A 27,349-nucleotide genomic window follows, 5' to 3' on the forward strand; every position below is an offset into this window, starting at 1 on the left:
ACACCTGAAAGGTGGCTTGTGTCACCAGAAGCACTGGGTTTTACATTTTATTGCGTGGTAATTGATTAAATTTGAGTTTTGCCACACGCAGTTGTGGCTGTCACATTAGACACTGCAGCTCTAGAGTGGTGAACGTTCCTCCCAAAATTCTGGCCCGGGACCGACTTCTAAAACAAAGGGATCTCCAAATCGTGTGGACCTCATGCTTGTGCATTCCAGGAGCCGCCTTCCTGGTCAGCCTCCTTCCTCCCCTTCCTCGTCTGAGCAGCCCTGGGCCCGGCCACTGCTCTCCAAACACCCACCTGCTTCTGCTTCTGTTTGGTCCGGCCACATGGGCGTCCTGGCTACGGCTCTTCACACCGGGTGGTGCCCTCTGTGTCCCCCTCTTGTGCCTTCTGAGCTGTCTTCCGGCCTTAGCTCTTTTGGTTTCCAGTTCTTTCCCTGAAAGCCCCAAGCATCCTGGCTACTCAGTCAAGTTCTTTTTAGTCATGCAGGCTCGTGGGTAGTCTTTCTGTGTCTTGGGGAAAGTGTAGGACAGGCCATGGAGCCGACCGGGGTCGGCTTTGAGGACGCTCTCCCATGGAACCATAGTCAGTCGCTTTCTCTTCCGTGACGGGGCTTAGGTTTCAAAAGTTTATGAGGAAGAGAACTGATAATGCCTTCTTCCTATTTCTGAGGCAAAAAAATACAAACTGTTGTTTTCATAGCTGCATAAGCGGTACATGCTGGACGTTTGGAGCCACGAATGTGCACAGGAGAGCTACACGGCTGGCCTTGCGGCTCACGAAAATAAGCAGCTTGGCGATATGTGGGAGAGGATGACTTTTGTTTTCCCCGAGTGACCACGTTAGCCTTTTCCTTCTTACCGTCTAGAATCTGCGCGGCCGCAGCCCCTCCTCCTCACCGAGTATTATTGCCAACAATGTGCTTTTAACATGATCGCCTCCCAGCAGTAAACCAGGAAACTAGTTTTCGCACGAACCGCTTGAAATAGTCTTCAAGCTTCTGGCACGGTTTTCAAAGGAAGCTTTTCTAACCAATTATTGGGAGGACTTTTGCTAATGTGAAAAAATTAATTCTCGTAAACAACAACACACTTTGCTCCCCACGGGTGCGTGCCTGGCTTCCGATTTTTGCAGACATCTACTTTTTGGAGAGCTGTTTTCATCCCCATGAAGAAACTCACACATGCACACAAAAAAATTAGAGTAATTTGCAAGCATGAAAAAGATTCATTTCTGCCATTTAATTACAGTGTTGCTCACTTTATTTCTGTTTAATTATACCTAATCGAGCCCAGCGGTGTTTGGCAGATATTAGCAAGCTCTAGCTTGTAATTTTTCTTTAAAAAACTCAGTTACAGATTTTCATAAACTGGAAGTTGGTGGAGGTGGGGGGGGGGCGCGGGAACTGTCTTTGGTGTTGTTTTATTAAAGGAAATTAAAAAGCTGATTTCTAAATACCAGGCACATAAATCTAATTTGTCATATCCATTTGCATGTGCTAGACCTTCTCTACGAATAACTTCTTCTCGGTCCAGATTTGAGCTTTTAAAGTTCAAAGAACCAAAGTTAATAACTTACTGGCTTGCTTTCCAAGTGAATAGTGCTTTTGACCCGAGGCCCCCCGAATGTGCTTCCTAGCCAATCCATGGTCTGTGAGCGTCTCCCCTCTGGTCTGGGGAGCTGCTCCTGGAGCGTGTAGGTGGGATCCACTTGTGTTTTTGCTAAGTGCTGAATTTGCAGAGGGCGAAGAGAGAGAAGGGGATTTGAGGACTGTTTACTCTGAGTCGTTTTGCCACTGGAAAGCCACCAAATGTGGCTTAAAAATATTGGGCAGGGTGTCAGAGCTCCCGCTGCCGCCAGCTTGGGTGGAAATGGCCCAGCTGGACGCAGCCCTTCTCCTGCCTTGGAACCAAGATAAGGAAGCCGCGCGCACACACACACACACACACACACACACACACACACCCCACGCCGCCCACCTGCACCAGCCCACACGGTCTACGTGGCCTTACCACGTGGGACACTGCTGTGGCCTCTGTAGGCTAGCGCTGCCTACAATAAAGCAATAATGACACTACTAATGAAACAACAACAACTTAGGAAATGGTGCCTTCAACCATACTCGTTCATCCATTGTTTGGTCAGCAAACATTGGTGTGTTACTCACCGGCCTGGTATGCGTTGTTAAAGAAGAAGGTATTCCGTGGCACTTTTTAAGGATGGCAAGGCAGGCTTTAGGGATGGAGGGGGACGGCCACAGTGGGATCTTGCAGTGGAGGGGGGAGCCAGGGGGCTCCGTCCCCATGCAGCATGAGCTCACGGGAATGGATCGCCAAGGAGCGAGGGGCAGCGGGTAGAAGATCGCTGAGGGGAAGCAGCCGGGGGCAGGGGGGCCTGGCCAACGCAAATGTGACAATTCTCTGCTGGAGATGATAAGCCAGGGTGATCGAGCTTCAAAGGGAGGAGGAGGAACGTGAGCAGATGTTCAGGGTGGGTGGTTCTGGTGCCGCTGACGGAGCAGAGCATTTGCTAAGGCTGGATTTTGTGAGGAGGTACACAGATGGGCCCAGAGGAAGGTCAAGGATCTTGGCTGAAGTTTGGTCAAGCGAAGAAGCTTCGTAAGTACCACGTACCCTGAGAGGCTCTGGGGAGAGAGTGGTGGAGGGAGGCGTTAGGTACTGGGGATTGTTCTCTTATTGTAGAATTTGGGGAAATAAGTAGGACTCCTATAGCTATGCTTTATTTGTTTGTTTATTTATTTGCAATTTTTTTTTTAATGGGTTATTCTTTGTGTGTATATTTTCCCACCTCCAAGCTCATTAATAAAAAAGGTTCCCCAGGGACTCAGGGACATCGTAAGTATTTCTTCAAAGGTACCAAGTCGTAATTTCAAAACTAAAGACTCTAGGATTATGTTAAAGGCTAAATGCATTTCTACCATTGATATGAATGGCCAGACCGCGCTCCATAAAAATAAACGTCGTACCTCTGATGCGGACACCCAGGCTGATGACTAACGCCCCCACTCCCGTCCCGGTCCCCTCCCACGCATCCTCCCCCACCAAACACACATGTAGTCCTTCCAAGGAAATGGTGAGAGGGAGAGCTCTAGTTGTGACCCGGAAAGTTTCGGAGAACCGCAGCAGGACAGAGGGGAAAGCCGTAAAAACAGATTTCGCTCAGGAACTATCGCAATAGGGAAAGAGAGGCCTCAGTATAGAACTGGGCTCAATTCCAAATACAACATGGACAAGAGGGGATTTTAGCCAAGGGGCCAGGTGGGGGGCAGTGGACGGAAAATTCCTAAGAGGAAACATCAGGGGAAAGGGGATTGTGGCTAAAGCAGACCTAACGGGATTCTTGCTGAAGGCAGGCCAGGGTGGCCAGAGGGTGGAGGGGCAGGAGGCAATTTGACCAGGTATGGAGGGTGAGCAGATGGGAGGGGAGGGGATTCTGGCTCGCCAGGCACAGGAGTCTCAGACAGCGGGCTGTTGAGCACAAGGCCCGAGGTTGGGGCCTAACTGGGAAGGCAGCTCCCAGGAGCCCGTGAAGGCCGCTCAGAAAGCTCAGCGGGACCCCAGTCAGCACGGCCAGCTTACTCTCTTCTCTGAGGACTCTTTGTTTTCCCTCACCACAAACCCATTCCTACCATTTCTTTTATTCCCAGCGGTAGTATACTAGCCTGCTGGGGAAAACCGCACGCCTAGGGGAGTTGCCCCCTTTCTGCCCAAAAGTAATGGAGGGAAGGCCCAAAGCATGGCATGCTGTCGTCCTCCGCTGCACAATTAGGCCACTGACCAGGGCCCGCGTACTTCAGCAGACGCCCACGGCTGCCCCCTCCGTCCCGGCACTTGGGGCGCAGGGTGAGTAGGCTCCGGTGGAAGGGATTCAGCTGTAGCCGCACCGTGGCGGGCTCTTCATATGCAGACGCGGAGAGCTCTCCGAGACCCACCGAGGGGGGAAAACTGGAAAACTAGCTGCGGAAGAGCGTGTTAAAATACGCACGCGCGCACGCGGAAGACATTAGGATGTTTCCGGGAGGTTCTCCCAAGAGCTGGTGGCAGTGTTTGCCTGTGTGGAGGGAACGGGACGTGAGAGCAGGGATGGGAAGGAAGGTGCACTGTTTGATTTTTTTTTTTTTTTTAATACAAATCTTGTGTGCAGTGGAAGTTTTTCAGCATAAAAAGGGGTGAAAAGACAGCAGCAACAGTCACTGGCCCTAGGGGAGTGGACACAGGGTTACAAAGGCACAGTCTCAGTGCTCTCTGAGCAGTGTTACTCTGGGCAGGAGGCTGGGGGGCCATTCTCTACGCCGTTTGGCCTTTTTCCTTTTTCTCTCGCTAGTTATTTATTGAACTTAATGGGAAAGGTTTCAAGGCATTTTAACCACCTACTTTTACTGAATGAAATAAAAACATCAAAGTAGACATTTATATTGGGGGTAATTTAATGTTTATATGCTGTTTACTTTATAGCCTGGATTTCAAATAATTGCAGGGTCTCTGTGTTTATGGTGCTTTAGAAATAAGACAATTAGCTCTAAAAGCGATTGCTGCCATGGACACCATGCTATCACTTAATTCCTCGGAAATACCTTCTCTGAATTTCTGGTTAATTCAAGATTTCTGGTGTTTTGTTTTTTTAGTATAATTTATTGTCAAGTTAGCTAACGTACAGAGTATACAGTGTGCTCTTGGCTTCGGAAGTAGCTTCCCATGATTCATCCAACACCCAGTGCTCATCCCAACAAGTGCCCTCTTCAATGCCCGTCACCCATTTTTCCCTGGCCCCCCATCAACCCTCAGATTGTTCTCTGTATTTCAGTCTCTTATGGGTTTGCCTCCCTCTCTGTTTGAAACTGCTTTTCCCCTTCCCTTCCCCCATGGTCTTCTGTTAAGTTTCTCAGATTCCTCTCAAATACAGAATGATCGCTTTATAAGTTCCTTAGACCATCATGAAGTGCAAGCGTGTTTTAAAAGTTTAAAAATAATATTAGGTCGGTGTTTTAACGTTGTCTTTCAAAAAATGACAAATACTTTAGAGAAAATATATTTTAAACTGAATTCCTTCAAATAACCAATCTCTGTATAAAGGTTCCTAGGAGACTATACGGTTCACTGTACCTGTTCGGTACATTTAGGTATTATTTTGTGATCAACCTCTCACCTAAATCTACTCCAAAATTACTATCGTTGCCACTAAAACATATAAAATCTAGGGGCGCCTGGGTGGCTCAGTCGGTGAGCGGCCGACTTCGGCTCAGGTCATGATCTCGCAGTCCATGAGTTCGAGCCCCGTGTCGGGCTCTGTGCTGACAGCTTAGAGCCTGGAGCCTGTTTCAGATTCTGTGTCTTCCTCTCTCTCTGACCCTCCCCCGTTCATGCTCTGTCTCGCTCTGTCTCAAAAATAAATAAACGTTAAAAAAAAATTTTTTTTAAACATATAAAATCTAAGCAGAACTAGTAAATTAATATCCAGACAAGGCAAAATCATGATGCATTAGGAGCCTGGCTTTGTTGGTTTTTTCTATATGTAATTTGGTCCAATATAGAATGGACTAGAAAGGTACACCTGGCTGGGTCAGTCCCTGGGGCACGCGACTCTTGATGTTGGGTTCATCAGTTCAAGCCCCACACTGCGTAGAGATTACTTAAAAAATAAAATCTTGGGGCACCCGGGTGGCTCAGTCGGTTGAGCGGCCGACTTTGGCTCAGGTCACATTCTCGCGGTCTGTGAGTTCGAGCCCCGTGTCGGGCTCTGTGCCGACAGCTCAGAGCCTGGAGCCTGCTTGGGATTCTGCGTCTCCCTCTCTCTCTCTGCCCCTCCCCCATTCATGTTCTGTCTCTGTCTCAGAAATAAATAAGCATTAAAAAAAATTTTTTTTAAATAAAATCTTTAGAACGGACCCAAAAAAAAGCTTCACGAAATCCTCATTCTATGAAGTATAACGACATGTAAATGACACACAATGGTATATGGCAGAAACACGGGGTCAAAACGGTTCCCGTGTACCATATAAACTCTGGAATCCAGTCAGGACTCAAAAGTGTTTGTTGTTTTTCAAAAGAGATGAGACCCGTCAAAACACCTACTTGTAGTTCTTTCAAGTTGGCGTCCACTTGGCTGTCTGTCTAGTTCATTTCTCAGGATGGAGAGAGGAAGTGAACTGCTGGAGGCAGAGATTCTCAGCAGGAGCAAGAATGATAGTTCACTGCCCGGCGGGGGGGGGGGGGGGGGGAATTAAAACCGCAAACTGCCCACCCAGCGCACGCACTTGACCCAGGCAGGTGCGGCTAAATTGTGTTCCACGTACCGTTGTTAAAAGACGGTTAATTCCGTTTTAGACCTATTTTATTCAACGAAAATAATTTAGGTGGAAAGTGGTCTTTCTGGTAACCCGGCAAAACACTGGAGCCTGAAGGTCCCCAGTGGGGCTTTTTCATACTTGAATCAGAACAGTTGGTTTGTTGGGCCGTAGAGAATCTAAAAGGGTATCATTTATCTGGTGAGCGCTCACTCTGTGCTCGATTTATAATTTACAGCTTGTCTATGTTTTTTTCCCTTTTATTCCTCAAAACAGCCCTGGAGGGCAGGCGAGTACCGACCCCCTCTCGCAGATGTAGCGACCGAGGATCAGAGTTCCCCAAGTAGCTTAGCTGACGAGTGGCAGCGTTGGCCTTCAAGCTCATGTGTCTTTGGCTCCACTATCAGACACACTTTTTCTTCCATATCAGCCTCGCTGGAAAAACGGCATTTCATGTATTCCCAGCTAAGACACCTTCTTGTCTTTCTCATTTCTCTTTCCCTTTGTTTTGCCTCTTCTGCCCTCTTCCTTTTTCCTTTCTTTCTTTGTTGGGTTGTAACTTGTATATGAGACCCTTCCAGTCCCAGCCGCCTGGATCAAAGTGTGATTTTGAAACTTGGCTCTTGCGTGAACCTTTGACGTGGCGGTGCCGAACCTGTGGACCGCGAGGTCCCCACGCCCCTACCCAAATGTCACACCGACCACCCTGTGATCCCGGAAGATTGTGACAGGGCGGCTCCCATCTACACTGAAAGAGAGCCTTGGGATGCACTCGGCTCTCTCGGCAACTAACGTACTCGGCAAAAACCCACTTCTGCCCCCGTGCAGAAGCACAGCGCCCACGTACAAAGCACCAAAACCAGCAGGGACCTCCCTGCAAAGACCTAGTGTACTCCCCAAGAAATTCTTTTTGAATACGTATCTTTGTTGTTTTCCTGGTTGCCAGAGTCATAGATGTGTTTTTGCCAAAGAGTAAATTATCAGAGAATTACGAAAATTCAAAACACCTCATCATTTCACTATCCCCCTCTCCCCCCCCCCCAAAGATAATCTCTAGTGAATCCATTCTTCAAGTCAGATTTTTTTTTTCCTTCTGTCTGTGCCTTGGTTTAGGACACTAAGGATTAAGAAGGTTGTTGACCTTCTGCTTTCTTGGTCCCCTACCCTTTGTTGTGCATGTTCAGGGCTCACATTTGAAAGGCGGGCTGAGTAACTGAAATGAGGAAGGAACGTACTGCTCCTCTAAGACGTGAATGAGTTTATTAGCCAAAAATATTCTGAATGTTTTGTTCAGTAGCTTATTGAGTACAGGGACACTACCCTTTGTGTTTGTTTTGATTTCGTTTTTGACTGATAAATACCGCTTAGCTGACTGTGCGTGTAACTACAGATCAAGGATTTTAGGCATGTAAGTTTTATAGGCAAATGGGCATTTTGAATGAGCGGGGATTTGCATTCTGCATCCAGAGTTTTCAGGGGAGGGGGCCAAGAGATATTGGTGAGGCTCTTCTCCTCTGCTGCATTGAGCTGTGTTTGTGGGCTTGCTCGGTATGCTCTCCAGACGGAGAGAGAACGTGCCCGACAGATTCCACAGTGTCGTGGTGTGGAATCTGATTCCGGAATTCAACTGGGTAGGTTCAAATCCGGCTTCTAACATTAGCTATGTCACCTGGGTTCAGGTACATACCTTCTGGGAAGCTCCCTACCCCCATTCATGAAATGGGAATAATGATGGTGGTTCCCTCATCGGGAAGAAGTACGAATTCATGAGATAATGTGCACAGAGTAACCCAATCGATGTTATTGATTATTATTAACCAACTCAATGTCACTGAGTATAATAATTACACTAATTATTAATGCTTTTGTAAGAGATGGACACGTACTTCTCATTCTGTGTTATAACTTATTTTTAAAGCGATCGTGAACACGTGTCTACACCATTCTTCGTGTTGTTGCATCGTATTTGCATTACACGGCAGGCTATGATTTATTTGGTTCTGGGCCTTGTGGAAATGAACCATGTGTGCTGCTCATCCTTGGACCTTTAGTGTCACACGGTTGAATCCAAACAAGAATTCCGTATTCTTCTAAGAAATAGGGAGGACCCTTCCTACTATCACACAACCATAAACGGCTGAACATTTCAAGGTGCCCTCTCCTGGGTTGACCTTCCAGATCGTCAGCTTAGGAAATTTCTTACCCGGTTAGCCTCGGTTTGAAAATATCACTGTTGTCGTATGGAAACCAGTTTGACAATAAATTTCATAGTAAAAGATAAATAAATAAATGAATAAAAGTGGAAAAAAAAAAAAAAGAAACTATCACCGTTGCTATCAGAGTCCGTATTTCCTGCCCTGATAAGTGAGTAAGCGTCTGAGTTTTTCTCTGACTTCAGTTTCTGAACATGCACATGACTGGCTTAATTGGAGAAGAAGAAAGGGCCATAATTCTGCCATAAACTGGCCATAATGCAGCAGCGGGGGGTCCCGGAGGACCTTTCTTATGCAAATGCTCGTGGCTTCTTGAATAAAGTGGATGACTAAAAATACTTAATGCAGTAAGAGAGATGATTAGCAGCGGGAGACACATTTGAACTTGCCGGAAGAGCTGCCTTTGTGTCCAGGAAAACCCACTCCGTAGTTATTAGACCAGCTCTTCCTTTTATCCCCGCCGTCTTTTTCGTCTTCTTCAGGCTTGCGACGTCTGAATAACGTTCTGGTGCTTGTGAATCCCTGCAGGAATGTGGCTTTGGCTACGGGGAGGATGCCCGGTGCCTGACATGCCGGCCGCACCGGTTCAAGGAGGACTGGGGCTTTCAGAAATGCAAGCCGTGCCTGGAGTGCGCGGTGGTGAACCGCTTCCAGAAGGCCAACTGCTCTGTCACCAGCGACGCCGTCTGCGGGGACTGCTTGCCAGGGTAGGTTGCACGATTTCTTTGCCTCATGATTATTGGCTTAAGTTTTTTAAGGTTTTTTTTTTAATGTTTGTTTATTTTTGAGAGAGAGAGAGAGAGAGAGAGAGAGAGTGCAAGCACAAGCAGGAGAGGTGCAGAGAGGAGGTGGGGGGGGGGAGGGGACAGAGGATCCGAAACGGGCTCTGAGCTGTCAGCACAGAGCCCGACGCAGGGCTCGAACTCACGAACCATGAGATCATGCCCTGAGCGGAAGTCAGACGCTTACCCCGACTGAGCCACCCAGGCCTCCCTGGATTATTTTTAAGCGGGCTTTTCCCTGGTTCCCTCCCAAGTGTGAACCCACACTGATGGGAAGCGGAACACATTTGTCGCATGGTCGTGACTCCATCCTTGCCCGCTGTGCACTGTGGCAGGCGCTGGTTATAAATAAAGCGAATAAGCACACTAACAAAGGATTAGCGTCGCGAGACCCTAAAGCGTTCCCTATAAATCGATGAAAAAGAAAATGTGGACAAGTGGACAAACGAACAGACGGGCAGTTCACAAAAGAGGAAACACGCGTGGCCTGTGATCAGATGGTGATGCTCATCCTCGTTCGTGATCGGAGAGATGCGAATCACAGGTGTTCGCTCATTTCCACGGGTTTTTGTGAAGCGGCTTTGGGAGAAGCGAGGCGTTGCTGAGGTACAGAGGCCGAGCGCCCTACCCGCGTGAAGCTTGTGTCCTAATAAGGGATTTAGAAAGGGCCAAACCGTAAATAACACAGAAGTGAGTTCCGTAGTAGGAGAGGAACCTGGAGCGGGTGAGCGAACCAGGCGTGCCCGGGGTGGGTGATCAGGGCAGGGGGCTCTGAGCAAGACTCAGAGCAGCTGTGTTGGGGAGGGGCACTGCTGCGGACACGGGATGCGGAGACGGGCCCTGTCGTGGACATGACCCTGGAGTTCGGGCCCCCGAGGAGTCTAGGCTCGAGGTCGCTGCAGAGGCGCGGCTCTCGCCGGACGTAGCGAGAGCACGCCCACAGGTCACCGAAAGGCACCGTGGCTCTTGCTGAGGTCAGAGGGGAAGACAGACCTGTGGGCCTGAAGGGCAGAAACAGGGTAGGAAAGAGCCTTACGGGCTACGTGTGATGCTACACGGTGATTTAGCACCTGAACCGGTGCAAATCGTAATTGTGTAACACCGGAAACACGGGCAGTGGAAGGATGACCAGCTCGTGGCCTCCACCCAAATGAAAATCTTTTGTGCTCCAAAGGATATCATCAAGAAAACGAAAAGACAACCCGCAGAATTAGAGAAACTATTTGTAAATCATGTAGGTGATTAGGGACTGTCTCATCTAGAATACGTAAAGAACTCTTACAACTCAGTCATGAAAAGACCAATAACCCAATTAAAATATGGGTGAAGGATCTGAATAGACATTTCTCCAAAGAAGACATTCAGGCAGCCAGTAAGCACATGAAAAGATGCTCAATGTCCGGGAAATGCAAATTAAAACCACATACTTCAAGCCCGCTAGAATGGCTGCGACCAAAAAGACAGACAATGACAAGTGTTGGTGAGAAGAAACCGGAACGGTCATCCACACCCGTCCTTTCTCGATAGAGACAGAAATTCAATTAGTGGTTTCCTGGGGCTGGTGGCTGGGGAGCGTGGGGAAGAGTGAGGGGTGACCACTCAAGGGTACAGGCTTTCTTTTTTTGGTGTGATGAAAATGTCTAACACTGATCATTCCGATGGTTGCATGCCTCTGTGAGTACACTCAAGACCATTTAATTGTGTACTTCACGTGGGTGGATTATAAGGTATGTGAATCAGGTATCAGTAAATCTGCCACTAAAAAAAAAAAGGAATGGTCTATAATCTCAGACGATGCTGATACCTATGAATATCATCAGCCAGAGTTCTGACCTTGTGCAAATCTGATTGAGGAACACAAAGCCAACGTCTGACGCGTCTCCGTTGTTCCTCTTCTACAAGTCTGATAAAAGCACGTGGGTGCCCTTCATCTTTGGGGCAGGGAGAAGAGGTCCCGAGGAGATTCAGGGGGCAGCGGGAGTGCGGAAAAGCACAGGACCCAGGGTCTCGGTTTTTACAAAGAAGGAGCCCACGGGGATATGCTGTAGAGTCTGAGACGGGACACACTGTCCCCAGGACCTCCCACCAGAAGTGCTTCCTCATGTTTAACCTCATTCGTTGTCACCTGAACCCACTGGCTTAGCTTCTGTAATGTTTGCTCATTCTTTAAGCAAATGCTTAGATGTGGGAAAGTCAGATTCAAGGGAGTAGACATTTGAATGATGTTTCATAGTTTATTTATATGATTAGTTTAAAATTACATCCTTTCTAAGCCAGCATGAGGCAGGCGATAATTATATAGTGACTTTAACCCAGGCTTTCCAGAGTGTTTTAAAGTGCTCACCCAGGTTGACTCTATTTGTGTGAAGAAGGTTAAACAGTTGGAACCCGTTTTATAGATAGGAAAACTGAGGCAGAAAGAAAATAAGCAAATTGCATATTGCTCTCAGAAAAATGATGCCGGGGCGCCTGGGTGGCTCAGTCGGTTGAGCGTCCGACTTCGGCTCAGGTCATGATCTCGCGGTTCGTGGGTTTGGGCCCCGCGTCGGGCTCTGGACTGACAGCTCGGAGCCTGGAGGCTGCTTGGGATTCTGTGTCTCCCTCTCTCTCTGCCCCTCCCCCACTCACACTCTCCTTCAAAAATAAACATTAAACAAAATTTTTTTAAGAAAAGGAATAAAAAGCAATAATTTAAAAAAAAAAAAAAGAGTCCTCTGCGATCCTAAGGCTCAGCCCCAATAGGACAGCAGCTGCCTTTTCCCCACAAGCAGTACAGCGTGGAAATAGTGTGTCCCCTGTGCCTCGGTGTGAGTGATTGGAGCCTCAGTGTCCTTGTTCCCAAATGTGTCCAACGACTTCAGGCCGGTTCCTTAATTTCTCTGACACCTGTTCTTCTCACCCGTCCGTTGTCATCTGATAATACCGACCTGCAGAATCGCTGGAAGGATCGAGGATACAATGCATGTAAAGCTCCCAGCAGAGTGCCTGGCCCCTAGTAAGCACTAAATACATGCTTGACATCCTCACCAATTAGTGTTACTAGAAGCCAGTGAAAGCTTTATTTACATGACTGCTTCTTTTTTGGTTTTTTTGTGAGGTGTTTTTAGAGTGTGGCCAGTGGGCCTGCAGCCACCTTCTCTGTCTCCCGTGTTCCCATCCCTTCTCTGCCAAGGGGACATGGGCCCCCGCCTGGAAGGATAACCCAGCCCCTACCAGTTCTTTGCTGCTTCTCGTGACGACGATAGCTGACGTTTATTGAGCATTTATGATGAGTTGACCACTGTATGCAGGTTAGCTTATTTAATCATCAAAACCACTCCGTAAACCCAGGGATTAATATCAAACCCCCTTTACCAAGGGAAGATTGATCCTTGGGATAAATGACACGCCCAAGGTCACCCCGCTTGTCATGCTACTGCTGAGCCCCTATGCCTAACCGCATGTCTGGTGTCACAGGAAGCCCTCCCCTGGAGCCTCTGTGACTGAGGCTAACCATGCGGCCTGCCACAGCCCTTCTGTGCCCCACCCCCAGTACACCCTGGTGCCCCGCCAGCCTCCTTGCTCCTGGAAGCTGCCTGAATTGCCTTGGCGGGCTCTCTCATCTTGACGTTGGGCCCCCCTTGCCCATTCTCAGAGTATGGGCGGAGTATCCAGCGTGAGATCACTAACCACCGCACTGTTCTTGGCCCTGACCCTGATGGTTCATCTCCTCGTAGGTGTTTGTTCACTTTCAAGGGGCCCTTGCTGTCAGTTGCTAAGGAACGTGAACAGTAGGCTGTCCGTCGGTATGAAGCTGGGTGCCGGTAAGAGAATGGGAGAGAACAGAGTGGTCATCCAGTACGTAGAACATCCACTGCAGAACGTTTGAGCGTGGCCTGACTGTAATACACAGGACATGGTGACTGCCTTCCGGGCTGTATTGAGCGAGCTCAGTATAAAACGAGAGCTGGACTGTGGTGTGTCGTTTACCCCGTAGAAATGCTTTCGTTGATTGAACAGTTGACGGTTTACAACCAGGTTTTCTTAAAATGGCCCTTTTCAAACATGGCGTTCGTCAGGCAAACTGGTGTTATTTGGATTGAGTTCAATTAAAAATTCTTTTCAAATTCAGTGTTGGAGATAGTTTTGGGTCTAAAAGATGCATTTACTGTGATTAGGTAAAATCCAGCATGATTTCCTTTTTCTGTGTGCATTAGCCATGTGAACGCCCAGAGTAAAATTCGAAGTTCCCCAATGGATCCCAGTTTAGCCAAACACCTGTATATGTCCTGATCCCTTTTATTTCATTTTATTTTTTAAATTTTTTATATGTTTTTCATTTATTTTTGAGACAGAGACAGAGCATGAGCAGAGGAGGGGCAGAGAGAGAGGGAGACACAGAATCGGAAGCAGGCTCCAGGTTCTGAGCGGTCAGCCCAGAGTCCGACGCGGGGCTTGAACTCACGTACCGCGAGATCGTGACCTGAGCCGAAGTCGGACGCTCAACCGACTGAGCCACCCAGGCGCCCCTCATTTTATTTTTTAAAATTTGTGTCCTTTCTCACTTGGTCAGAAAGCAGAGTTACCAATGTTTCTGTGTCCCTAAAACCATGGCAGTCTAAGCAAGAGAAGGTAAAATAGTTTTTAAAGATTGATACGTTTCTTTATCCACTTAATATTTTCAGTTACATATTTTTTAAAGATTTTTATTTTTATTAAATGCTTATTTATTTTGAGAGAGAGAGAGAGAGAGGAAGAGAGAGAATCCCAAGCAGGCTTCACGCTGTCAGCACAGAACCCACGTCGGGGCTCAGACTTACAAACCATGAGATCCTGACCTCAGCCGAAATCAAGAGTCGGACGCTCAACTGACTGAGCCACCCAGGTGCCCCTTCATTTACATAGGAAAACTCTAATTTCTATACCTTCATCTTCAAATTGGAGGATAATTTTGAGGCAACTTTTCTAACAATTAAAAGCACAATGTCTGTGATGGCGAGTACATAACTGGTAGTTTAGTAACTACTCGTTTTTAGAATTCTGAATTAATCTCACTTTGTACTAAACAGAAAAAAAAGAGAGTCGGTGGATGGTTTTAAACATTTTGTTCCATTTTTTTTAGTTGAAAAGTTAAATTAGAATTAAAAATTAAGTTTAAAAAACCTTAGATTCTGCCATTATGCCATTGGAATAAAGAAGCTGGCAGGGCAGGTTCTGAATGCTTTGGTGTAATCTCCGTGCAGCTGCGGATAGCTGCTCTGGGTCACGTCCAAGCATCATCTGTCCGTGGGTGCAGCGGTTACATACGTGGGAGCCTCATGAATTGGTGTGCCCACTCAACCTCATTTCTAGTCAGCTTTTCAAGCTGTTTCTGCTTAGTGTTTAATGGTCATTTAAACATGGTGTGACTGGGGCGCCTGGGTGGCTCAGTCTGTTGAGCATCCAATTTTGGCTCAGGTCACGATCTCACAGTTCATGAGTTCGAGCCCCGCGTCGGGCTCTGTGCCGACAGCTCGGAGCCTGGAGCCTGCTTCGGATTCTGTCTCCCTCTCTCTCTGCCCCTCCCCTGCTCACGCGCTCTCTCTCTCCCTCTCAAAAATAAATAAACGTTAAAAAATTAAAAAAAAAACCCAAACATGGTGTGATTTGCTCACCTTCTAGTTTCGTCTCCATAATGGCCCTCAAACTCATAATATATTTTCATCAGTATACTTTTGGCAAATATATGTGATTCATTTGTTAGGGAAAGCTCAGACCTCAAAAGCATTTGGTCATGAGGAGAGGTCCTTGTTCTAAAAACATTTAATGACATCTGCATTGGAGTCTCCATGCTTTCCATTTCCTTAGTTTTTAAGAAGTTTTAAAATGTGTGTTTCAGTATCACAATGGGATGTTGAAAATGTTGGGTGTAACATTTTTTTATTTCACTTTCTGTTCTGCCTATTTACAAAAATGAGTTTTCACATGTAAAACTATTTTAGACTGTGTCGATGTTTACTTGTAATTTGGCAGATTTTCTGGCCGAGAGGATAAATAATGGTAGTCCGCATGTATTACAGGGTTTAGTAAGAAATACATCTGTAATAATGCCATCTTACATTACGCTACGGTTTTTACCTTACTTCAAAAATTTTTATGCATTTTTGGTTGTGAAAAATAACATAAGGTTTATCGTCTTAACCATTTTTAAGCGTATAGTTTACTAGTGTTAAGTACATTTACATTGTTTGGAACAGATCTCTAGAACATTTTCATCTTCCCAAACTGAAACTCTATACCCAGTAAACAATAACCTATCCCCCTTTCCTGCTCCCTTTGGCCCCTGGTAATCACTGTTTATATGAATTTGATTACATACCTAATCTGAGTGGAATCATGTAGTATTTCTCCTTTTGTGACTGGTTTGTTTCACTTAACATAACGTCCTTAAGATTCATCCGTGTTCTAGGATGGGACTGGGACAGGATTTCCTTCCTCCCATCCTTTTTTTTTTTTTTTTTTTTTTTTTTTTAAATTAGAGCAGGTCTGTTCTTTTTAAAAAAATTTTTTTTTAAGTTTATTCATTTGTTTTGAAAGAGATGGAGACAGCATGAGTGGGGGCAGGGCAGAGAGAGAGAGGGAGGGACAGAAGCCCAAGCGTGCTGCCAGCACAGAGCCTGATGTGGGGCTCGAACTCACAAAACCGTGAGATCAGATCGTGACCTCAGCCGAAACCAAGAGCCAGATGCTTAACTGACTGAGCCGCCCAGGCGCCCCCAGGATTTCCTTCCTTTTCAAGGCTGGATAATATTCCATTATATGGCTACGCCTCATTTTGTTTACCCCTCCATTTGCCCCATGGATATTTGGACATGCACCTTTCGGCTGTTGTGAATAGTGATGCTAGGAATGGAGGTGCAAATATCTCATCTACACCCTGCCTTCCGTTCCCTTGGAATCAACCCAGTAGTGGAATTGCTGGATCATATGGTCGTTGTATGTTTCGTTTTTTGAGGAACCTCCTTACTGATCTCCGTAGCACCATCTCACTTTCCCGCCAACAGTGCGCAGTGCTTCCAATTCCCCTCCGAAGCCTCCCCACACTTGACGGTTTCTGTGTTGCTTTGCTTTGGTTTTTAGCAGCCATCCTGATGGGTGTAAGGTGCTACTTCATTGTGGTTTTGAAGTGCATTTTCCTGATGAGGAGTGATGTTGGCTGTCGGCCGTCTTTCCATGTGCTTATTGGCCATTTGTACACCATCTTGCAGAAATGTCTCTTCAAGTCCTTTGCCCATCGTTTAATCAGGTTATTTGATTTTTGTTGTTGAGTGAATATCCTAGATAGCAACTCCTTACCAAATACAGGATTTGCAAAGATTTTCTCCCCTGGTGCAGGTTCATTTTTCACTCCGTCGATTGTCGATTGTATCCTTGTTTTTTTTTAATCCTGGAAAAGAAGATTATTATTTTATTATCATTTAAAACTTTTTTTTTTGATGTGACCTACTTGGTTTTAACCAGTTTACTGAGGTATAATTGACAATTAAAAAGCTGTACATATTTAATGTATACAACTTGATGAGTTTGGGGATAAGTATACATTGATTGTGTCCTTTGATGCAGAAAATTTCACGTAGCCCAGGGTGTCAGTTTTTGCTTTTGTTGCCTATTTCACATATGCCTTTGATTGCATTTTGACGTCACATCCAAGAAATCATTGCCAAATTCAGAGTCATGAAGTTTTTCTCCTGTTTTCTTTTAGGAGTTTTATAGTTTTGGGTCTTATGTTTAGGTTTTTAATTCATTTTGAATTAGTTTTTGTATAGGGTGTTAGATAAGGTTGCAGCTTTTGCATGTGGATATCCAGTTTTCCCAGCAACATTTGTTGAAGACCTGTCTCCATTTAGGTGGCCTTGGTACTCTTGTTGAAGATCATTTGACCCTGTATGTGAGAGTTTATTTCTGGGCTGTCTTGTTCCATTGGTCTGCATGTCTGTCTTTGTACCAGTATTGATTATTGTAGCTGTAATTGGCTATTATACTGTATTGTATATGGTACACTGTGTTGTGTATTGCACTCTGTTGATTATTATAGCTTTATAATATGTTTCAATATCAGGAAGTGTTACTCCTCCACCTTTGTTCTTTGACTATTGCTTTATGCATCACAAAATAAATTTTTTAATTAAAACCAGGTGGGAACTCACCATATTACAATATGGATACATTTTCATAGTCAAATGAAAATGGAAGGTTAGGCAAATACTGAATGTACCTTAGCATTTGAGGTAATTTACCTGCTTTTAAAGAAAAATTTGGCAGGGGCGCCTGGGTGGCTCAGTCGGTTAAGCGGCCGACTTCGGCTCAGGTCACGATCTCACGGTCCGTGAGTTCAAGCCCCGCGTCGGGCTCTGTGCTGATAGCTCAGAGCCCGGAGCCTGTTTCAGATTCTGTGTCTCCCTCTCTCTGACCCTCCCCCGTTCATGCTCTGTCTCTGTCTCAAAAATAAATAAACGTTAAAAAAAATTTTTTTGAGAAAAATTTTGCTTCAACGATAAATCATACAGATTTGCTACTACAGCATCCAATTTCATAAAATAATTTCATCTGTCTTGCTCTTTATAAACTTGATCTGCAAATTGATTCTCCAAATCACTATTTTGTCATAGAAAAAATATATTTTGAAATACATTTACAAGTAATCACTGTTTTCTTAAAATTTTCAAATGTTTATTTGTTTTTTGAGAGAAAGAGACAGAGTGTGAGCGAGGGAGGGGCAGAGAGAGAGGGACACAAAATCCGAAGCCAGCTCCAGGCTCTGGGCTGTTGGCACACAGCTGGACGCAGGGCTCGAACTCACGGAGTGTGAGATCATGACCCGAGCCCAAGTTGGCTGCTTAACCGACTGAGCCACCCAGGCACCCCTAAATAATCACTGTTAATAGTTGGTATATAATATGCTTCCACATTTTTTCAATGCAAATACATGTATGTAAATTATTTTAGCTGCTTTGGTAAAAAAAAAAAAAAAAAAAATCTGAAAGGATCTATACCAGAGTGTGTGTTTGTACAAAATAGAATTATGTTATTCACCTTTCTTTTTTTCACCTACTAGTATTTCATGAGTTAAAAAAAATATGTATACTAGATCTGCGTCGTATTCCATTGCCTCGGGACTACCGTGGCTAGTCATATCGACTGTTACGTACTGAAAGTGTGCCTAACTGGTTTTTTTTCTTTTATAAATAATAACACGATTGCATTGTTGTAAATACCGCGTCACCCACTTGGTTGTTTCTTTAGGAAACATTTCAAAAAAATGAACCTCCTGGTTAAAGGATATATAAACTATTTTATTGGGTTCTGATGGCGTATCGCTGAACTGCCCTTCTACAAGTGGCCTTTATAATGCCACTGGCATCCAGACATGTGCTATTTTGTCTGTACTCACTAGTGTTCTGAGTAAAAATGGTACATTTTCACTGCAATGTGCATTTACTTGATCAGTTTCACAGGGTCTAACATTTCAATGTTAAATTTTTTAACATTTAATTGCATCATGCTTTTTAGTTTTCACTGAAAGTTTTAAATTATGAAATGTTCTTCTTTTTGGGAGTTAATGTTCTTTGCCTGTTTCTATTACAGACTGAAATTACAGACAATGCTATGATTAGGACTATTTTTCAGGGTTCTTTTGCCCGTTAACTATGTTGATGGTGCTTTATTTCTGCTCTTCAGCAGTATTGTGTGTGTGTGTGTGTGTGTGTGTGTGGTAAAAGCTGTTATCTCTTCCATTCCAGCTCCTGGGTTTCTTGTCGTGCCTACAAAAATAACCCCGTATGAAAATTATATAAGTATCTCCCTACATTTTTCCATTGCTTTTATGGTTTGCTTGGCTTTTTGGGGGCTCTGAATTTCGGGTGTTTAAAAACTAGCACTTGATTTACGAGGGGTTTTGTCGTTTAAGTTACAATAGAATTGCAAAAGACCACCGATTTCCTATTCCCTCACCAGCAGGACCATCTCAATATAGAGGGGCTGAGTAGAATTTACAATGTCTAGTGGAATCGATATTTCTTAAATGTTCACCGCATCTAAGGATGTGTCTGTCTAAGATACTGCTACGTTTAAGCCTTTGAATTGCTTTTTTAAAAAAGTAGAACTGGTAATTTGTAAATTATCCTGAATCTGTTAGCTGCAACTTGGAGCTTAGAAGGAAGAGCTAATGAGGATTATTTTTCTTTCTCTTCTAGATTTTATAGGAAGACAAAACTCGTCGGTTTTCAGGACATGGAGTGTGTACCTTGCGGGGACCCCCCGCCCCCTTACGAGCCACACTGTGAGTGAACTCCAAAGACTTTTAGAAACCTTTCTACAGTTAGCAAATGGAGTACAGTCTCTCTCTACAGTGGGGCTTATAATGCGCATTCTTTTGTCAAGCCTCCAGCAGGGTAAAAAGTCCTTTTGTTGTGCGCCCCAGTCAGCCAACTGTGTCCCTTGGTTTGACTCTCAGAGGGAAATACAGACATTTTGCTGCCTCTTGTTTCATTCTAACTCTTATCTTCATTCTGGATATGGAACTTGGGCAACTCCAATTAACTAGGTGATCCAAATCCTAATGCGTAAGGTCTTTGCCTTGGCCCCGCGAATTCCTGTGTTTTCCCTTCTTAGTCCCCAGATACTGTCATGTGGCCACTTCCCTGCCTTCCCAGAGACATTCCTGTCCATGATTCACCACCCTCATTAATATATCATTAAGTTAAATACTGGCTCCTTTCATTCACTCCTTCATTTTTCTCATTTCACAGATAAATAGGAAGAGAAAACCCATTGCATGGCAGAAGTACAACTATGAATGAGAAATTTTTGCCTTTTCTTCTCTGTATTAACGTGGATCTTTTTCTATCATATTTTCCCCTTTGATATAAAAAATATTCGTTAGCAGTTCTCAGTTTGCATTGATTTTGAATAGGAAGGAGAGTGTCTCCTGGCTTTTCTTAATCCCACATACAGATCTGGCCAGTGGAAACTCACAGGTGATGGGCCAGGAAAGAAATCAGCAGATGGGCTCCCCCCGGGGCGGGCGGGCTCAAGGCTTGTCTTTGCTGAGCAAGGCTCTAGTGGGTTGTGCTTCCGTGTCCAGGAGGGAGAGGGTGGGAGGTGTTGATCCTGTGTATAGGTCACTCATGCCTTTCTGGGGAGTGTTGGTAATAGAGATGTATATATTTGGGGTCGCTTTGATGTGTTCTTGCTTCTTCTGTGACAAAAGCACCCTCTGAACTAACTGAAAGTGATTGTATTACTGATAAGGCCACATAGTGCTGTGTTTTCAAGAATGTCATGTAATTTGCAGTCCATATCATTACGTCCTTTACCGAAATGCATTACTTTCTATTCTTTGTTTAATGTAGTAGAAAGGCAAAAAAAAAAAGGGGGGGGGGATTCTGAGCTTTACAGAAATGCATATTGGCCCTGTTTTTAAAATATGCAAACATTGGCCAAATAATTCATTGCATTTAACAAATGCAGTTTTGACTGTTATGTTTCAGCCATAATAGGGAAACAGTTGTTTTCCTTAACTTTCTTGCTGCCCTATCATCAGCCTAAATTGATCGATGAGGACACTGGGTCCAGAAAGAAGAATAATTTTCCATGGTTGGCTGGGAAACAGTGGAGACACAATTCAGACCCTAATCTGTCTAATGTCAAACGTTGCGTCCTTACCACCACACTCTACTGTCTCCCTAAGAAAAACAAACACGTAATCTACGACATGTTGACTTTTTGTTTGCTTTAATATTCATCATTGAAACCAAAACTCTAAAAACCGAATATAGAGGAGACGCTTTATGCTACACAGCCCGTAAAAGGACATGTCCTCTTGCCAGTTAAACAGGGCGGCGACCTGGTCATGCCTGTGGGTCAGCTCAGCCATCGTTTTGCCCAGAAGGCAAATTAAGACCATGTATTTCATCCCAAAGCACCATTAAAAGATTGAGTAAAGTAGCTGCTATTGCCCAGTTTAGAGTTGGAAAGTACTTGGGTTAGTTTTTCTCTTTAATTTACTCGGTTTAAATTTAATATGATCTGGTCATAAGTCTGAGGCATTGGAATTTTTTGCCTTTGGGGATCTGGCTAAGCTCGGACATCATAAATTAGACTTGCAACATAGTTTTCACGTTTAACTTCTAATGTGTTGTAAAGTCCTGAGTAAGTTACAATTTGAAGAGAAAGTTAACTGGCTTAACGTATGTGTACAGATCTATTCCTCCATAAATGCCACTTTTTAGAAAGCAAAGAAAAACAAGTTATTTTTCTAAGTGGGAAATGCCGCGTCCAAATCATGAAATCATGAAACAATGGTCTGGTGGTCTTGAGTGAGTGTTAATCCTTATCTCTGTAAAGGAAGGTTTGCTGCCTTTGGCACAGTTCTTGGGAATGATTCCAGGGCGCACACAACTAATCTCCTCAGAAGAGATCTTGAAGTCTTTTGGGGGGTTTCTGTAAGGTACCTTATGTTTTCATTTCTTCTGCTTGGGTGTTTCAACTTATCCACAAAGAACTACTTTTCCGGTGATTTTTTTTTTCCTGCTGAAGAGTTCCTGTTTTATTTAGAGTCAGCTGTAAGAAAGTGACACCACTCAAGCCGCCTCAAATAATGGGGTTTGTTTTGAGGCTCTACATGGTAGTGAGAGGCTGGAACATCCCTGAACTTGGGGCCTGGGGCAGCGCTGGAGTGTGGGAGCTGTCGCCCCCCTGTGGCAGGAGGCTGTGAGTTCTGCCCTGGGTTCTGGTCAGCACCGCCATGGCTTCTCAGCCAGTGGGGACTCTGTTTATGTCTCCTCATTTCCCCCCATGCTTCCAAGGGGCCGCTTCGGTCTGTACTTTCGGGTCATGCCTCTGAAGGAGAGACTCTGATTGGCCAAGTGAAATACCATTGTCCTGTGAGACAGAGCCTTGTTCATTTAGCTGTTGAACAAATATCTGAGCGTCCAATGGGAGCCAGGCCCACGATGACAGACCAGTAGACCCCGATTCTTATCGGAGCTTACGGTATAGTGGGGGGAGTTGTCAACTGACTACCCCACATGCAACAGTATTCACATCCTACCCACATGGCTGCAAAAGTGTGACGGGCCGGTCCTGTGCCTGGAGGGATCTGTGGTGCTCTAAGAATGTATAGCGGATAATGATGTAGGAACATTAGGGACGACTTTACAGAGCTATGACTTTCAAGCTGTGATCTAAAGGGTCGGTTAGAGGAGGATGAGCCAGGGAAATCAGAAGAAGCCAGGAGAGTATGTAGAGTCCCGCAGCCATTGGATGCTGTGCGCAAGTCGAGTCGGTTGACACTGGAAATGTCCTTTGCACTTAGGACCCTGGAGGTCTGTGGTGACATCGACATCACCGTCTTAGTGAGTAATGGAGATGCAACCAGGTGATGATGAAACGAGGGGAGGAGTCGAGACAGTTCTGGACAACTGTCCAGAAGTTTGCCTGCGAAGGTGACACGGGAGTGTGCAGCCAGTGAACGGTTTTGTTTCATTTCGTTCCTTAGGTGAGCAACACATTTGCTTGTTTGCAGGTTGAAGGGAAAGGTTGAGAGAGGTTGACTATTTTATATGAGAAAAGACTGGAATGAGCAGTCGCATAAGGGCTGCTGGAAGAGGACCCTGAAGCGTAATTGTTGGCTTGGCCCTCTCTGGAAGGAGGGAGTGCTCCCTGCTCTAACGAGAGAAGAGGGGAGCGGGGGCAGTGACCGTGGACTTCTGCCTTCGGTGGCAGGAGGTGGGGGGCGGGGGCTCATACACTTGGCTTCTGTGTGTGTGAAGTCGGAGGCACTGTTTTCTGCCAAGTCGGGCAGGAGCCAGGGAACTCAGAGGCTGGAAAAGCACAGGTCTTTGAAGTTCTCATTACGGAGTGTGGGAGGGAAGTCGATCGGAGAAAACAGTGGCTTTCCCGGTGGCACCAGGAGTCCAGATGAAGTTCGCGGTCATAGCAGGGCATTGTTTGCTTCTCCTGTGACGTCTGTAGATGCTTCTGCTACAGGGGTGACTCAGGCCACCTCTGCAGGTGCCCCAGAACATACGCAAGTGGTGCCCTAAATGTGCAGCCTATAGCAAGCTACAAATAAGTCTTGAAAATACAGTCCATATTAGTAACACAAGAGTACTTTGAAATAAATGTTAAGTACATTTTCTTATATTGATGTAATACCTGAAGCATACCAAAGTAACGACTTAACAGAAACGCAAGACTGAAAACCTCCCACATTGCTGTCAACCACGTTTTCTTTATCTATTCATCCATCAGTGGACACTTAAGTTGTTTCCTGTCTTGCTATCAGAAATAATGCTGCAGCGAACATGGGGTGCAGATACCTTTTTGACTTAGTGTTTTCATTTTCTTCAGATAAATACCCAGAAGTGGAATTGCTGAGTCGCATGGTAGTCCTATTTTTTTTTTTTTTTTTCGGAACCTCCATGCTATTTTTTACAAACTGGCTGCACCAGTTTGCATTTCCACCAACAGTGCCAAGGGTTCCCCTTTCTCCACATCCTTGCCAACATCTGTTATTTTTTGTCTGATAGTAGCCATTCTAACAAGTGTGAGGTGATATCTCACTGTGATTTTGATGATGAGTGATGTTGAGTTCGTGTACCTGTTCATGAGTGATGATGAGTTCATGTACCTGTTGGCCATCTGTATGTCTTCTTTGGAAACAGTCTATTTAGACCCCCTTGCCCATCTTTTAATCAGATTTCCTTTTGCTATTGAGTTCTGTGAGTTCTTTATATATGTTGGATATTAACCCCTTGGGATATATGATTTGTTTATATCTTCTCCCATTCAGTAGGTTGCTTTTTCACTTTGTCGATGGTTTCCTTTGGTGTGCAGAAGTTTTTTAGTTTGATGTAGACCCACTCGTTTATTTCTGCTTTTGTTGCCGTTGCTTTCGGTGTCAGATCCCAAAAATCATCACCAAGAACTGATGTCAAGGAGTTTACTGCCTCTTTTCTTTTCTAGGAATTTTATGGATTCAGGTCTTACATTTAAGTTTTTCATCCATTTTGAGTTAATTTTTGTATATGGTGTTAGAAAGTGGTTCAGTTTCACTCTTCTGCATGTGGCTGTCCACTTTTCCCCAACACCATTTATTGAAGAGATTGTCCTTTCCTCATTGTATATTTATTGTATACAACTGTATACAATACATTGTATATTTCCTTTGTCATAAATTAATTGACCCCCTATCTGTGGATTTATTTCTGCGTTCTCTATTCTGTCCCATTGATCGGTTTTTATGCCAATACCATACTGTTTTGATTACTATAGCTTTGTAATGTAGTTTGAAATTAGGAAGCATGTTACCTCCAGCTTCGTCCTTTCTTTCTCAAGATTGCTTTGGCCGTTCAGCTCTTTATGGTTCCATACACCTTTTAGGAAGGTTTGTTCTATTTCTGTGAAAAATGCCATTCAAACGTTGATAGGAGCTGCATTGAATCTGTGCATGGCTTTGAGTACTATGGGCGTTTTAACATTAAATCTTCCAGTATGTGAGCACGGAATACCTCATGCAGATTTTCGAACTAAGTGAAATCAGATCCAGAAACATACCTGCCACAGAGTTAGCTCAGTAATGACCGTTTACCTGCCGGCCTGCTCTAAGTGATGACCGCACCTGCCCTACATCTCCCGCCGTCCCACCCCAGCCCACGTGTGCTCCTTGGAGCATATGTCCCACATGGGGAGGGTCTCAGGGTGCAGCTGGCTTTGATTGTTGTCTTGCTGTCTTCCACCCCCACCGGCAGGGGAGCAACAAAGGATACCCAGAAAGGGGCTGCGGTGGATTTTGTGTTTGAGGACTGGAATGGCTAGAATACCAGGCTGCAGCAACCCTACATAGGCTGGTCTCTTTCCTCTCTGTCCCCGCTGCCCAAGGCCCCGAGCCACCTGCCTGACCAGCGTGAGCTCATTTCAGCTTCCCTCCCCTCAAACTAATACTGATGGATGTGTGAAGGCAATTGATTAGTCCACTGGTCACCTCTTTGTCAGCTCACCAGTAGCATTAATTTGCGACAAAGAGCACAGGGTTGATTGGTGACATCAGTGTAAATTGCAGATCAATAAAAGGCACCATTTATATAAAAGTCCCTGCTTGGGGCTTTGTTCCTCGTTGCTTTTACTTCACTTCCTAAAAATATGCACCCATTTAGGGCATTAAGGAGAAATGCAGGTGGGGGGAACACACAAGAAATTTTAGAAGAACTACATCCTGCCCTGGGTCTGATAAGAAATGCAGATTTTGTATGATTTCTTTGAGCAATGTTTACTTAATTTGGAACAAATACTGTGGTTGGAACAAATGGTTTTGAAAAAATTCAAAGCGGTTTTTCATCCAGCGCAGCTTTATTTAAGTGTGTTTAACCTAGATGTTTGCTTTGTTCTTGGGGGCTTTGTAAAACAAGCCACGTGATTCTAAAGAGATAAGTGACCAGATAAGTCGCTGTGTGGGGGAAAGAGAAAAAAGCGGGAGCTATGTTGGCCTGCAGCTATTTAGGAGTTTGACATGGCTTACCAGTCTCTAAAAACACAGCAGGTCTCTGTACCAATACGTAATACATGACAGCCTTAAAAAATGATTATTCTTCAAAAGAAACTTAAGATACCTTCCAAATTAACAGAGAAAGGTAACATCGAAATAACCTTTTAAAAGAAATACTTGCTCCTTAAAGATAACTTTTAACGATTAGTAGAAAACAAGAAGGGAGAATACCATAAGCAAAGCATTTCCCGCATTAGCGCGTACAAAACAAAAGCCAGCATCTGGGTGGTTTTCTCTCACCCTTTTTCGATCTTTACCACTGATATTTGAAAATTCGATGTAATTATGGTGTTCATACCGCTTTGCCTTTTTCTACTTACGCTATAATTTTTTTCATATACTATCTAAGCATTATTTTAATGACATTACTTTTTTAAACGTTTATTATTAAGAGACAGAGAGAGACAGAGCGTGAGCAGGGGAGGGGCAGAGAGAGAGGGAGACACAGAATCCGAAGCAGGTTCCAGGCTCCCGAGCTGTCGGCACAGAGCCCGGCGTGGGGCTCGAACCGCGAACCGTGAGATCACGACCCGAGCCGAAGTCGGACGCTTAACCGACTGAGCCACCCAGGTGCCCCAGTTTTAGTGGCATTATTGACTAAAGTGCCATTTAGGTATTTGGGCTACAGTTGGACTGTAAGGCTGCTGTGTTACACGCATCGTTGCTGTTCACATCGCTGTGCAGGAAGCAGTCTTTCCCCACGGACGCACTGCGGATGGGTGCCCAGAGCTTCTGGGTCCAAAGGTATTCACGTGCAACTATCATGAGGTTCTTCTAAAGGTAGGGTGCCTGGGAAAGGCGTCTTTTAAAGAAACCAGAAACAAGTTGAAAAGGAAGGAAGTTGCAAGTGTTTCGGAATCAGTGCCAATACGATGCGTCTTCAGGTTTTCTCTGAAAGGGGAGGGGCCAGAGGAAGAGACCTTGGTGTTCGGTGAATCGCAAGCAGACTTCAGCTTTTTTTCTGGACGTTTTCAGCACATAAACTGCTGAGGTTAAAAGCCCAGTTCCTGGCATGTACGGTCTAAAATGGTAGCGGCTGAAGGTTGCTTATGTGGAGACCCAAGAAACAGAAATCAGCCAGCGTCCCTGCAGAATCCCCGCACAGCAGAGCACCTTTCCAGCCCTTCCCTGGAATCCATCCATTGCTTTTTTTTGTTTTTTTTTTTTGTCCTAAGCATTGCTGTGCCAAGTGAAGCAGCCCCGGGGGAGGGAGGAGGGGAGGGAAGGATCTAGCAGAGGCAGAGACGGAGAAGGCAAGAAGCAGAAGGGCAGCCTGCGGTCCAGCGGGGAGGAGTCCCAAACATGCACAAAGCAGCCGCAGGAGCTCCGAACCAGCTGAGATGTTGTGCCATTTAGCGCAGCGCAAACAGACCTACGCGTCCCAGTGCCGGACCCCTGAGGGTCCTGGTAATACCCCTCCTGGTAGCCGTAGCTCCCCCTCTTCTTCCTGGGCCCCGAAAAAGAGGTGGGGAGATGATCCA

At 45.2% G+C, this 27,349-nt stretch overlaps 1 protein-coding gene across 9 annotated transcripts in view; it reads left to right on the forward strand.

Moving 5' to 3' along the window:
* The window catches only part of TNFRSF19 (TNF receptor superfamily member 19), a 94,239-nt gene that overhangs the window by 27,209 nt on the left and 39,681 nt on the right, over positions 1-27,349 (forward strand). For 8 of the 9 annotated variants that reach the window (XM_007074356.3, XM_015540153.2, XM_042982140.1 and 5 more), the window contains 2 exons: positions 9,051-9,229; positions 19,516-19,601. In XM_007074356.3, coding sequence (XP_007074418.1) covers positions 9,051-9,229; positions 19,516-19,601 — 265 coding nt within the window. Of the gene's footprint in view, positions 1-9,050; positions 9,230-12,816; positions 13,017-19,515; positions 19,602-27,349 lie in introns of those variants that run through there. The other variant, XM_042982369.1, reaches the window with a different exon arrangement.

The sequence above is a fragment of the Panthera tigris genome, chromosome A1 (genome assembly GCF_018350195.1).
Source record: "Panthera tigris isolate Pti1 chromosome A1, P.tigris_Pti1_mat1.1, whole genome shotgun sequence".
NCBI classification, from domain to species: Eukaryota; Metazoa; Chordata; class Mammalia; order Carnivora; family Felidae; genus Panthera; species Panthera tigris.